Source organism: Gnatocerus cornutus, chromosome 5 (genome assembly GCF_029298725.1).
Source record: "Gnatocerus cornutus isolate USDA-ARS CGAHR chromosome 5, icGnaCorn1.1, whole genome shotgun sequence".
Lineage (NCBI taxonomy): Eukaryota > Metazoa > Arthropoda > Insecta > Coleoptera > Tenebrionidae > Gnatocerus > Gnatocerus cornutus.
This window is the reverse complement of record NC_142237.1, coordinates 16223594-16237423: the sequence shown is the minus strand read 5'-3', so window position 1 is coordinate 16237423 and position 13830 is coordinate 16223594. Positions and strand designations below refer to the sequence as shown.

Genomic DNA, 13830 nt, shown 5'->3' with positions numbered 1-13830 from the left:
AAATCGTCGTTTTGATTTGGTTTTAGTAAACAAACGGGGCTAAATCATAATTGCATTGCGTGTATAATTGGTTGCCTATGATAAAATTATTTATTAATAGCCCCTTTTAATGCATGATTTCAACCGAAACATTATGTATTAATAAAACCCAGAAACTATTGAAAGGAAAATATTAAAAACTTCTTAACAATCTCTGTAAAAAGAGAAATAAATTAAAAGCATCGCGACGTTTGTTGAAATCATAATCCACAAATCAACTAAGTTTCCCAGGGGCCCCCTTGTCACGTAAAAATTTGCTATAGAAATTGAAAAAAATTCAAATCAAGTACGTAAGGCTTTCTTTGCAGAATTTAATCAGGGGGCCCTTTTACGATTTTAAATTTTCTTAATCCGGGCTTGCAAGCACGTCTTATTTTAAACAAAAGTAGAACCGAAAAACTTGAAAAACCCGCAAAATGCTTTTACACCGAACTGTTCTCTTACATGCACCTACCTTTTTATGTAAATCCAAAACGGCACAATAATTTGACTTCACATGCACCAACAAACCCGTTTCTGTTGACTCGCAGCACCAAACTGAATGAAATAAAGGTGATTAACTGATTACAAAATTTCGGTTATCGAGTAAAAAATTGTCGTTTACATTTATTTGTCGCTGGTTTAAAACCGCCACATTTTATTAGATAATTTTTGTTTGTAATGTTTGTAATGTTTCATTGTGCTATTTCTTCTAAAATTTTGCGGTTAAAATATAGACAGAAATAAAAACTATATATCAAATGTGCAAAGTAAGTAATCGCTATCTTTATAACTTGCAAAAGAACAAATGTGAGACAAATCGAAATTCGACTGTAACTTGTATGATAGACAACTGTATTGTTGGTTGTCTGCTTCAAATGTTTTTTTTGTGGAGATAACGGTTTGGGTCTTCACTGGATTGCTGGTGGGCGTCTAAACTATTGTTCAAAGGTGGGGTGACATTTTTATAGGTGTCGCTACCACAAAATAGGTACCGTAAAGACCGATTTCCGAAAAGTGAGGTTGATGTTCATAAATAAATAACTTATTTCTTGTTTTAAACTCAAAATTATCGCCTAAAAATGGCAGAATTAGTCCAGCGACACATGGAATCCATGGCGGAGGAAATAGAAGAGATGAGAAGAACGAAATTATACTCCAAGGATGAACTACGGTTAGTACCACATTTTTTTAGGTTAGGAATTGTTAAAATTTGAACGAGTTCTCGTATTATTGTAATAAGAAACAGTCTTTAAGGACGTTAATTTTAATTAATTATTTTGAACACAATATTAGTATCAGTAGTTTTCGATAATCATGAATGTCAAAAAAACCTAATGAACACAGTTAAAGTTTAAACATGTGGAACAACTTAGGGGTCGATTTCAAGTGTGACTTGCGTTACTGCATGCGTTACTGCAAATCCCATTTGCAACATAGCAACGCCAATCACATTGCTCATACCTTGGCAACGGTTGCAAATTTGCGTTAACGCAGTGACTTGAAATCGACCTGTTATTTTATTTATTTAGTTTAGCAAAGAATCATCAATTTAAATTGAGCAGGGTAAATATCAAATTTAAACAATTTGTAATGTTCTCAAATTGTTTACCATGCGGTTTATTTAATGATTTATTACCAAAAAAAGTCAATATTTTCTTATGATTACTTCTTCTAAAGTCGCTTAAAATATAAAAAATTGCCGTAGCTTGCTTTATTTGTAAAATTAAACAGCATCTTATTTTTTCAATAACAAAACATTTCCAGCTTCATCCTGAAAACACGCAAAGAATTCGAGTACAAAATAAATGGTGTTTCCAAGGACTTAAAGGACTTTAAAGAATACATCCTCTATGAGAAAGTGTTACTCAAACAGATCCATAACAGGCGCGACAAAAATATGATCGCTGAAAGAAAAAGCGGCATCGAATATAAAATATTAAAACGAATAAAAAATTTGTACGAAATTGCCCTCCAACGTTTCTCAAGCGATTTCTCTTTATGTTTATCGTACTTTAAGTTTTGCAAACAATCAAATTATATCAACGCCGCATCCGTCGCCATACAAAATATGATAAAAGTAAGTAAAAGAAACCATTAGGAAGTTATACTAATTTATTTCAATTCTAGAATTGTTCTCAAAACCAAGAAGTTTGGCAAGTTGCAGCTGCTTGGTATGCACATGACCGCAATGATCTTAATACTGCTTTAACAGTTCTTAATAAAGGTCTAACTGTTCATAAAAACAGTAAACTGTTATATACAGAAGCTATCAAGCTAGAACTGTCGATCATTAAAAATAATACACAAGAATGGGATGATTTGGCCAAGACAGTATGTAAAAAGATTGAAACTTACGTGCATTTTATATGTGATCGCATCTCCGACTGCGAGTATTTAATTGAAATTCTACACTTGCTGGAATCCTACAATGCCACGACCACAGTCCAAAATTTGATTATCGAAAAACTGACGCAGCATCATTCGGAAAAGGAATTGGTGTGGCACAGTTTGGCACAGAGGGAGAAACGAGGTAACTAACAGCTCTCTCAAATTAAAAGCATACTGAATATTTGTAAAAAAATATTACGCAAGTTTTTCAGCTTAATAAGTAAAAATTAAATAACGATATTGCATCATCATTAATCTATAAACTCAATACACCCCAAAAAAAAAACTTAAAAACTTATTTTATTTCTTAGGACTCCATTATGGTACAAATAATGAGGAATCAACGCAAAATCGTTTATCTTTGTGTTTCAAAAAGTACCAAGAAGGACTAAAAAAAGTGCGCCCATCTGAAAAAGAGGACCTCTGGACGTCCTACTTGGACTGCTTGGTAGAAGCTCGCCACGAAAATAGCGAACTCTTCAAAAGCGACATAACTGATCTGTTAAAAGCTGCGTTAGAACAAGCTTCTGCTGAAAAATACTTGACGGAAAGATACTACATAACATGGCTGGAACTTGTCACAGATGAAGAAGCTCCCAGTATTTTGCAAAAAGGTAATCCATTTTTCATTTTATTCACCACATTGACAAATTATTTTAGGTACTGCAGCTCTGCCAAACTCGGTTAGTTTATGGAAATTACGTCTTCGTTACGCAACCATGACCGACAAAAACGTTACAGTCGATCAAGTATTTAAAAAAGGAGTGGAAATGTTGGGAGAAGAATCATTACCTTTGTGGTTTATGTATTTGCGATATTACGGATTGTTATCACGCGACGATATGATCATTAACATTTATAGTGAAGGTATCAAACAGCCTCAAAAAATCTCAGAAGTTTTAAAACCAAAGTATATTGAATGGTTGGCGCTCGTTAAAGGCATAAACGACGCGCGGAAAACGTATAATATTTTAGCCAATGATAAACCATATTGTAAAGAATTACATGCCACCATGTCCAAGTTAGAATCAATTGAAATCGATCACGATTACGAAGTGTGGACAAGAGTTCACGAACTGGCGTGCAAACAATTTGGGGAAGAAGACGTAGATGTGTGGATCAATCATATTCTCTTTTATTTGCATTTCAATAAGAATGACAATGTTAATGAGAAAGTACAGCGAATTTATACCGAGGCTGAGAGAACGCTGACGCCACTTTTACAGTCGGATTTGAAGGAGAAATACGCTAAAGCTCTTTCAGAGCAATAGTTATTGTGCAACGTTGACATCTTTTGTTTATTTTCTAAAATAAAATAATATTTATAATAAAAAAATTGCTTTTTTGTACTTTAGAATTCGATTCCACGCGCTAATATTTGAACTGAAAAAACTAACCAATGGCGTGAAGAGCATTCACAAGTTTAGTGGATTTAGCATCTTCACGTTTTTTCCAGTGTTGCCACTAATGTCGCCGCGCAGTTTTTGACACAATTACGGTAATAAAACCAAAAAAGAACATTTCAAAAGTTGTGTTATGACATGTGCTTCTGTTTTATAATCTCTTGCTCTTGCTCTAAAGAGCCCAATTTTAAAAGAACCTCTTTCACGTGACAGCTCAGAAATTGACAACGTAGAGACATCAGAAGTGACGTAACCCTATTGGCGTGCTTTTTGTGTTGTGCAAACAAGAAATTCGCAAAAAGTGCCGAGCGGCCAGTTTATCGTGTTCGTTTAAACATCAATGGGCCCTCTGATCCACGTCAAGGATAGACGAGTTGGAAATTCAAATAATTTTCGAAGAGACGATTTTGACAAACGTGTGCCTTTTCCTCGTCGGCCATTGAACGGCCCATTCGATATTTCTCCGAACATGCGGCCACGAGGCCCTTTTCCTCCAAATCGTGGGGGCCCAATGGGCATGCGACCCATGATGGGTCCTCCTCCAAACATGCGCCCGCCTCCACCTCGTGGTCTTCGCCCGCCACCACCTCGGTTACCCCGAGGTCCTATGATGCCACTACGAATGATGGGACCAGGGCCAAGATTACCACCGCCTCCACCTGGTATGAGACCACCGTTGGGTTTCCGGCCGCCACCACCGCGAATGATGGGAATGCCGCCTGGGCCCCCGCCTCCGATGCGGGGGCTGAGGCGAGGTCCTCCGATTAATAGAAACAGGAAGTTTCCGATAGGGTTTAAAGGGGTACAAAGGGGTAGGGTCATGAAGAAGAGGAAAGCAATAGGGAACTTGGACCTGACGAAAGAATGGGTGACGGATGCGATGAAAGAAGAATTTAAGAAGAAAGAGGAGTTGTTGACAGCAGCGAAGAACGCGGGTTCTGAGAACAAAGAAGCTTGGGCAACGTACAGGACACAGAGAGAGAAGTGCAGTCAGATGTACCACGCAGCTCAAATGGAATTCTTGGGACAGCAGGAGGTGCGTATTCCCCAGCTCTTGCCAGCCACTAATTTCACGCGAGTAGCAGCACCTATCGATTATACAGCAGACGTCCACTTATAGGTATTTTTATATGACTATTCATGTACCCCACTTCTAGGAGGGCACCTTTTCAAACCCCTATGTCGGCACGTGCCAAGAAATCCTCTAGAAAATATTAAGCTAACACTAAAAGGGACCAAAACTTAATATTTTCTTTATTGGTACCTGCCCCATTTGGGTACATGAGCAAAATGTTTGAGTAAAGTGCCACTTTAAATTGTGTCTAAAATCCTGACTGCTTTATCTAAATTTTGGGTCTATTTCCAGGATGATAGCAAAATAGATACCGAGGCAGAGACGGACAAAATATTAGAGACTCTTAACAATGACACGTCTCGGCCTCCAACTGAGACCACAAATTCTGAAGTTGCTGCATCATAATTTGACGCAAATTGGCTATAAACTCATTACTTAGTTTTTTGAATGTCAACTCTGTTAATGTAAATTTGTCTTTGTGGAAATTTGTAGAGAGACATTATTTTGCATTTTTTTTCAGATTTGTAATTGCAAAATAATTCACAAATTGTCGCTCTTCTGTTATTTATTCATTTGTGTTGTGATCACTTTTAATTTTATTTTTACTATAGCATTAGATGCGAAGTTAACCATTATATTTGTAAATTTAGATTCGTTTTTAAATAAAATGGTTTTCAAAAAACTTTTTATTTTACTTTTGAGTTCATCTTGAATAAAACTCCATGTCTACAGTCGACAACATTTATTCAAGACGAAAAACTCTGTTAATGTAAAGTCATTACTTTGTAAGATCAAGTATTGTACAATGTGTAATTATACTCAACAATCTACTTCTCCAGTGTCCACTGAAACTCGTGTAGTCCAAAGACAAATTTGTTGGACTTTTAAAATTTTCACCTCTCTGTCCAAGAAACTCAAATGTTTTCTTGCAAAACATGGAAAATGCCCGTAAGTTACTCAATTTTTCATTTACAAGTGTCAAGCAACTTCGATTTGTTCAATTCCACTGTTTCTTCTAGACCATGTAGCAATTCTGTTATCCTCGTGAGGTTTGGTGCAACTCAGTGTAACAATAACACGTCCGTTGCTGTTCTTTTCCTGCTAACAAATTGCACCAGACGTCATATACATTTTCTATTTTCCCCATACTTACATCTTTTTTCCATAGGGCGAATCTTGGGAATCTGAAGAAGACTATGAAGACGAAGAGAGTCTGCTATCCTGTGATATTTGCGAGCAAGACTTTTACTCCGAACAGTCATTCGAAAAGCACGTTTCCGAACATAAAGTATGTGGTCTGGATGGTTGCCAGTACACAGCACACGCAAACATGATTGAAAAACACATAGAAATGCAACATTTGACTGGACTCTACGAAAAAATCCGAAGTGTCAACTCTCCTGAAGAAATCTCAAAATGGATCGAAGAACGTAAGGTCAGATATCCTTCGAAAGAAAATGTCCAACGCCGTTACGAAAAACAAGAAGAGATGCTTAAAAGGGGCGAGAAAATCGGAGAGCGCAAAAACCGATTCGGACGGGATAAAACTAGATGTAACTACCTCAATCGTGATTACCATAATTTAACTTTTTATTTCCAGTATCGCAAGCTAAGAAGCGCCCGGTTAGGAAGAAGAAAAAGTTAGTTACCGTCGAAGAAAAACCGAAAGAATCTCTGATTGACGAAAAATGTGACTGGAACGGCACCATGTTTCCATTCCGAGGAACGAAAGAGTTATACACCGAAGAAACGACTAAAGAAGAGAGCGACTACGACGACGAAGAATGGTCAGTGGAGGCCCCACCAACTACTGAAACCTCCGGACAGTTGAATAACGCGTTAGGGGCTCTCATTGGGGCGTACATGTCAGACGAAGACGACCCACCGACTGAAGAGAAGATTGAACGAAAAGCTGTAGAATTCCCAAATGATCAGCCTCAAGACGCTCCGGTACGGCATTGTAAAAAGAGACAGTCGTGTAGTGGTAAGAAACAGAACAAAAAACTGAAAATTGAAGAGAAAACTGTACAAAACGCTTTTTCCCGAATGAAATTTTTCAAGCGGAGGGTCACTCTCTTGGAAAAACTGTTAGATAGCGAGATACGGCATGAAAGGAATGTGTTATTGCAATGTGTACAATTTGTTGTTGGTAATAATTTCTTCAGAACTGATAGTACGAGTAATTATAGTGGTGGAGCTGACGTTTAGGATCGGCTATGCTGATATTACCTTTCTGTGATTGCTGCGAATTTCCTACGTTCAATACATTTTTATAAAGTAACATTGTTTTTAGAAATGTCCCTGTTGTTTTGCTCCGTTCACCATTAAATTTGTTTGAAAATACAAACAACGTAAAGTCAGAGAGATTTTGGATTTATAAGACTGCTAGAATAAAGAAAACAATCAAATTTTTATTGTTTTATACGACGATGCAATTACTTCACCTTAGTAAAAAGTTGCAAACGTATAATTCTGTAATTGTTGCGTAACTCGATAACAAGGATTTAATTGGCGACTATCAATAACAAAAACGCTGTAAAAACAAAAAACTTTATTTAATCTTAACATAATGTCCTTAATTCTTATAAAAATACAAACAATCGAAATTGCAATAGCAACTCATTTAAACAGGTGTTTCATAATTAGGCTACGAGTATGGTTCAATTAGTCGATGATCGATTATGGTAACCCTGAAATGAAAATAGAAATATTTACAACAAATGCCTCACTAATCAGAACTGCTAAAGCGCCAAACTTCTAATTACTGTATCTCGTTTCAAATAACCTTAATGGTCCGTGCGTCAAGTGCAATGGAGGATGTAAACATCCAGTGAAATTGTTGTTATATTTAGCTCAGGCTGTCAAATTTGATTTACTATTTAAAGATAGCTGCGGCGTTTTCAATACTTACAGAATAGACTTATTGGAGTAGGCCAGCGTATAGCACCCAGAGGGCTATCAGAAGAGCGATCAGGATCAAATAAGTGGTCAACAAGTTGCCAGTTTCATTTATATTAGGGGCAGGCATTTTGACTGAAAGAATTAAATTAGACGATATTAATGAATGAAAGAGAAGACAAAATACACCTTGAACTCGTTTGTTTACATGACCATCGCCAACAAAGCTAATTTTTTATCTTCTGACTTTGGTTTCAGTCAGGAATTTGAATGTGTGCCAATCTTGATTTCTTTGATTCTTAATAAGCACATAATTTGGCGACATCCGTCATAAATTCGGTATTTTTACTTGATGGTCGTTTCAAATGACTTAGCACCTTAGAGTATACACCCACATCTAAACATTTAAGTTTTATTACAGTTGGATATTTTGAAAAGTCAAGAGAAAATGAATTATTACAAGGTGGTACTAAAAATATTCGCCCATGGTTTGAATGATGTTGATTAATTTGATAAGTACTAAGGTAAAAATAGTTAATGTTGTTGGACACGATCCAGATGTCGACGTGTTCGATGCTCTCAATATACAGTAGATTGTGCGAAAACACGGTTATTTTTAAAGAAAGCATGCAATATGTTACGATGCTTCGGACATGTTTATAAGCTTATTTGTACAATTATATGAGCTTGCAATTGGTTGAAGCTGGACAGCGTCAATTAAAGTTCTTTATTTCGCGGGGACAAAATCAGAGATGAAGCAGCGAAAATGATCACTATCAGCCCTTGCTTTAAATTGAAACTCTCATTTCTTTTTGTTAAATAAAAAATGTTAAACAATAACCACAGCTCTGTGGTCCGGAGACAGTCAGGGGTTAGAAAAAATAATAAGAAATCTTACGTCTGTCTTTTTAGCACCACCAAAATCGGGAACCAACTTCTTGCTTTGCTGCAGATGTTGCTTACGTTGTTGCTGAAGATGCTCTGCCTTCCAGGTTTCAGCTGAGCTGAACGCTGCAAACTTTCATGACGTAGAATGGGGGTGGGGTTACACCATCATCCAAACCGTAAACAGTTTTTGAGTATTTCCAATGTGTGTTGAGACAAGTCAAGCTGGAAACATTTTTAGACCCAGAAAACTTGGGGAAAAAACTTTTTATTTGGGTCTTGCTAGCGTATTAGACTAGATGAAGGATCTCTTACATAAGTCCACAAACAAAAAATTCAGGCTTGGATGTAAATGTCCCTCATTAACAGAAAAAAGTTCAACAAAAATAGTTACATACGTTTTAAACAGTATCCTTTTTAACGTTTGATCGTTTGCGGGGACCAACTCCATTATTTTAAAAATATCCTTACAGTAAATATTTGTTTCGTTTTTTGACGGCGGTTTCTTTGTCTGGACGTCCAAGTAGCTTTGTTTTTACTAATTTTTATGATGGAACGATTTACGACCACATAAATCAAAACTATTTTATTATTCTAAAAACCGTGCTCGAATACCGATCGGTTCCGGGTAGAGAATTTCGTAAAATTAATTTTGTATTACAACGAAATTTATTTCGTAAATGAATCCTTGTTTATATTATTTTTGATGGGACGCCAAAATCAACGTAGTTAAGTAAGACTAATTGTTGGGATGGTAAAACGTTGTTTTGTTGTTTGAATGCGTAAAGTAAATTTTTTGCAATTTTTGACTCTATTTTCGGAAGCTTCGTCAGTAAATCGTCACGCGAGAATGCTAGTTTTAAATCTAGCAAGTTTGAGTTTATGTTTAGCAAATTTATTACCGAAGAGCAAAAAATATTATGTGAGCAAAAAATATTATGTAAGCAATTTTAGCACACTAAATAATTTATGCATAAAACTTACTTCAAAATATGGAACAGGATTTAAAAAATGTACACATTTCTTCGAATTTCCCATTTTCGATACCTTTGATTCTTCACATTTGTTACAGGTATTTATAGAAAAGTTGAAAAATCTCCGATCAGAAAACTTTCGTAGAACAAAAAACTTTAAGCAAGACATGAAACTGAAAACCGCAATATCTTAGAATCATGAAGCTTGATTAACAATCTGCAAACATGAATCTAAAATCAGCAAAATTCAAGAATCCATGCTCATAATTACAGAATCTGAAATTTTTAAGAATTTAAGATTCTCAATCTCTTAAATATCCTAACCTAATAAGAACAAGTTGTAGAAAAAGTTCGCCAAATTCAATTTCATTTAAAACGTTTCATTGAAAAAAATTAGGCTCTATATCTCATTAAACCGCCACCTGAAAATCAGTTTTTTGCCAAAAATGTCAACACAAATATCCATTTTTGAGTCCCATTTTTCATATCCGATGGTGCAGATAGGACCTCGCTTTTTTACAAGATGAAACATTAAATAAATATCTGGCAGAGCACTTAATTCTCTGGCCAAATCTTTTAATGTTGTTGACACTATTTATTTTAAACTCGAAATTCTATTTTAACGATCCCATGTTATTTGTAGAGATTTCGCTATTCATAAAACCAAACCCAAAACAAATTTCACATATTTATTTCATCAAAAATTAGGTACTAACTCCATCAAACATACTAACAGCTAATAACAAGTTCCTTCTCGTAAAATGAAGACTAATTAGCGGTGAGCTTTTCGTAGCGAAATTCCTCAACAAATAATCGTCTCCAATCCGCACGTCCGGGTTGTGTGAGACGTTCACTTCTTCCGAGCTGATTTCTTCAGTGAGTTTGGTGAAGTCCCAAACTTTAAGCATGCAGTCTAAACCCCCAGAAACAAGAATGTTACCGCACCTACTGAAAGCCAGTGCGTGAATAGTTTTTTCATGACCTGTTAGCTCCGCGACCAAGTGTCCATGGGATAAGTCCCAGATCAACACTTTACAATCAGCTCCGGCTGACGCTAAAAACCGCCCACAAACACTGAAAGCTAAAGACATGATGGGTGATTTGTGACCAGTCATTAGTCTGACGTGATTGCCAGTCGTGCAATCCCATAAGCAGACTCTTCGATCACTTGAACCTGTTGCGACGTAATTGGAATTGGGGTGGAACTGAACACACTAAAAAAAAGGTGAAAATTAAAGGTAAGTTTTCTAATGTAGGATCCTTCATTACATCAACGTCCGAGAAGTGACCAGCGAAAAGTCTCAAAGGTTGGTAGTGATCCGTAGCCCACAACCTCGCAGTCCTGTCGAAAGAAGCAGAGGCAAAATAGTACCCTAAAGGGGAAAATTTCACGTCCCAAATTGGGAACATGTGGCCTTTGTAAACAACCAAACAGTTCCAAATTTGGAGACTCCACAATCGGATTGTTGTGTCTTCGGAACAACTCAGAAGTAAACTGCGATCTGGAGAAAATGATACTGAGTAAACTGGTCCCGCGTGGCCGTAGAGAGATCTTGAGGTTTCTCCAGATCTTTCGTCCATCATTCGAGCCTTAAAATAATAGACTCATTAGAATTTTCATGGTGCGTAAATAACAACAATTTATTGTGGAGTGTTTTGGTGCATGTTGACAGGTGTGATTTCAGTTGCCAAATTCGATTTAGATAAGTAAAAATGACCGCTGCTTCTTGGGACTTTGTTGTGTTTACACCTGGTAACTACTATTTATAAATCGTTTGTTTTTTATTCGAGTTATTTTTATTGTTTTTGTGTAATTGAAATTTTCACACAAAACCTCTAATATAGACGTTTAGAAAATATGGTTTCTGGTATAATTCAGACGGTAACATTTAATGGTAGGCATTCTGCCAGATTTGTGGTCACCTTCAAAATAAAGGATGGTATTCATCGATTACGCGCTTTAAATAGACAGTCAATATCATTTCCAACTATAAACGTAGAAGAAAAATTACCCTCAAGATTAAATTTCGTAATTCGCTTAAAGTGAATTAAAGATGTTAAACGCCAATTATTCTTGGAAGGTAACAAATGATGATTTACCGGGAGGTGGATTGAATGTTTATTGTGCTAGAGTTCAAAACACTTTTTTGATCTTTTTCTTTTGAGCGATTTTTTTCAAGTGACTCAAATTAAACAAAGCTTTTACGTAATGGACTTGCTAGCCTTTTCATTAAAGTGATTTTTTGTATGAAAAAAATATCGTTAAATGTATGTTTATAAGTTTACTACAAATAATATGCTGTGCGCGGCCGCTAATATCCTCCTTTTCGGTCGGGTTCTTATAACGTATCATAAATATTCATTTATGTAACATAATAATCAAATCCAAATTGTAAGATAAAAATTATTGCCTATTTCTTATTCGAGTTTGATAAGAATTTATCAATTTCATTATATTAAGTGATTAAAAGGCAATCTAGGAAATAAACCCCCCCTCCAATAAATCAAATAAAATCTGAATGTTGAGAATCCGAAAAAAATTTAAATTTAAAAGTATGTATCATGCATAAACCTGAGATTACTTTTTTAGCTTAAGCTGTAATAAGTTAAATTTAAATAAGTAATATAAGAGAGTTGATTATGGGAACTTGAAAATGATTAAAGATTGTAATTTAAAAAAAATCGTACCAAAACATCCTCTGCATCAACATTAACATCCTGCAACTGCTCAGCGGATTTCATAGACTTCAGTTTTTGCGGTACCAACGTCCAAACTTTCACAATAGAGTCACTAAAGCCCACCGCTAACATACTTGAATCTTCGGTGCTTTCAGCACACGTGACGCTATCAAAAAACTAGAATGAGCCTCATTTCTTATCTTCCCTCCCAACTTACGTGTAATTTGCATTCAGCAACGTGTAGCAGCAAACTGAAGGAAGATATTCAGGCCCCAAAGTCACCCGTTTCGATGCTTCCCTATAAGCTTTTATCTTCTCCAACTTATCATTATCTTTCAAATCAGGAACGGGAATCCTATCAGAAGGCGGTGCGTTTGGATCATTTTTTGTTTTCTTTGAAAATAGAGGATCTTTCTTCGCTTTTTTCTTTTTAGGTTTGTCGGGATTGTCTTGTTCACCTGCCTCATCTTCATCCTCAACAGGAGCAGCCAAGGACTGTATATCAGGTGCTTTGGGTATGCCATAGTACACTTTAGTTTTGTTATCTTGGCGTTTAGCTTCGCCGCCGACAGCCCCCGATGTTGCGTCAATTTGATTCTTATTTCTTGCCACTCCTTCATACATATCAAAATACAAGTGTTCTTGAATTATGTTTAGCAGTACTGAAGCTTTTTTGTCATTTAAATGCCGCTTAAGTAGCGACAACGTGTCGCGGGACATTCTTATAATAAACTGATTCGACTTGAAGGTGTCTGTCAATTCATTCCCATTCATGTGATCTCTTTTTGTAACTAAAGCTAGCTTTCTTAGATCATCTTGATAATAAGGATCTTGCTCAGGTCCAAACTTTCTCATTAAATTTATCGCTTTTTCCGTGTGACCATTATACACTAGCTCCAGATACATGTGGACTAAAACTGGATACAAAATCATTCCCAATTCATGCTTGTAAATATCAAGAGAGCCCTCAACAAAACGTTTGAGTTCCATGTAACAATCCTCATAAGTTTCAGGATCTCCGTCGCTTTTATACCCTGTTAAAACGCTGCTAACATCTGAAGTCTGTTGCAAGGAACCATCACCTAAATGACTGCTCAAGTTCGCTTCTTTTCGAAGCAACTCCTCAGTACCCTGAAAAGAGACATTAAACATGAACTCGTCTCGTTTTTTGCACTCACCTTCAAGTTGTATTTTTTCAAAACTTGCAGAACTGCAGCGAGCTGTGATTTATCCATATCGCTGCTCATTTTCTTTTCGAAAACTTGGTTTGTTTTTTAGAAATTAACCCCACTTTTGGCCACCATCACAATCAATAAATTAAGTTACCTGGCAACCAAACAGAGAGAAAGTCACCAAGGAAGGAATTCTGGTGATTCTGATAATAGTACTACCAACCAAATTGTGTGTGGTGTTTTTTGTCTAATTATAATTAAATTTGGTTTTCTTTACGTAATTTTGTTAACTCTAGTGTTAAAAATTTCGATCCTTGGCTGAAAAACGTTAGAAG

At 36.2% G+C, this 13830-nt stretch overlaps 3 protein-coding genes across 3 annotated transcripts; 2 read left to right on the top strand and 1 right to left on the bottom strand.

The window, feature by feature from the left end:
- Positions 1-980: 980 nt before the first annotated feature.
- On the top strand, positions 981-3731 carry LOC148175135 (U3 small nucleolar RNA-associated protein 6 homolog). The gene is made up of 5 exons (XM_088035832.1): positions 981-1192; positions 1786-2098; positions 2149-2551; positions 2721-3023; positions 3070-3731. Exons 1-5 carry the CDS (start codon positions 1101-1103, stop codon positions 3678-3680), a joined length of 1722 nt encoding a protein of 573 aa, XP_087891958.1. The 5' UTR covers positions 981-1100; the 3' UTR covers positions 3681-3731.
- Positions 3732-3843: 112 nt separating this feature from the next.
- On the top strand, positions 3844-7168 carry LOC148175134 (FMR1-interacting protein NUFIP1-like). Its single transcript, XM_088037039.1, has 3 exons — positions 3844-4848; positions 6056-6440; positions 6488-7168. The coding sequence occupies exons 1-3, from the start codon at positions 4153-4155 to the stop codon at positions 7093-7095; spliced, it is 1689 nt and encodes a 562-aa protein (XP_087893165.1). The 5' UTR covers positions 3844-4152; the 3' UTR covers positions 7096-7168.
- Positions 7169-10319: 3151 nt separating this feature from the next.
- Taf5 (TATA-box binding protein associated factor 5) lies at positions 10320-13789 on the bottom strand. The gene is made up of 5 exons (XM_088035424.1): positions 13502-13789; positions 12541-13454; positions 12333-12489; positions 10914-11234; positions 10320-10858 (listed from the first exon to the last, which is right to left on the bottom strand). Exons 1-5 carry the CDS (start codon positions 13568-13570, stop codon positions 10349-10351), a joined length of 1971 nt encoding a protein of 656 aa, XP_087891550.1. The 5' UTR covers positions 13571-13789; the 3' UTR covers positions 10320-10348.
- Between the last annotated feature and the right edge of the window lie 41 nt (positions 13790-13830).

Coding starts and splice junctions, on each gene's coding strand:
- LOC148175135 (XM_088035832.1), top strand. CDS start 1,101: ATGGCAGAATTAGTCCAGCGACACATGGAATCCATGGCGGAGGAAATA. Junction 1,193..1,785: donor TACTCCAAGGATGAACTACG/GTTAGTACCACA, acceptor AAACATTTCCAG/CTTCATCCTGAAAACACGCA. Junction 3,024..3,069: donor TCCCAGTATTTTGCAAAAAG/GTAATCCATTTT, acceptor AAATTATTTTAG/GTACTGCAGCTCTGCCAAAC.
- LOC148175134 (XM_088037039.1), top strand. CDS start 4,153: ATGGGCCCTCTGATCCACGTCAAGGATAGACGAGTTGGAAATTCAAAT. Junction 4,849..6,055: donor AATTCTTGGGACAGCAGGAG/GTGCGTATTCCC, acceptor TTTTTTCCATAG/GGCGAATCTTGGGAATCTGA. Junction 6,441..6,487: donor CGGACGGGATAAAACTAGAT/GTAACTACCTCA, acceptor TTTTATTTCCAG/TATCGCAAGCTAAGAAGCGC.
- Taf5 (XM_088035424.1), bottom strand. CDS start 13,570: ATGAGCAGCGATATGGATAAATCACAGCTCGCTGCAGTTCTGCAAGTT. Junction 11,235..12,332: donor TTGATGCAGAGGATGTTTTG/GTACGATTTTTT, acceptor TATTATTTTAAG/GCTCGAATGATGGACGAAAG. Junction 10,859..10,913: donor GTCACTTCTCGGACGTTGAT/GTAATGAAGGAT, acceptor CCTTTTTTTTAG/TGTGTTCAGTTCCACCCCAA.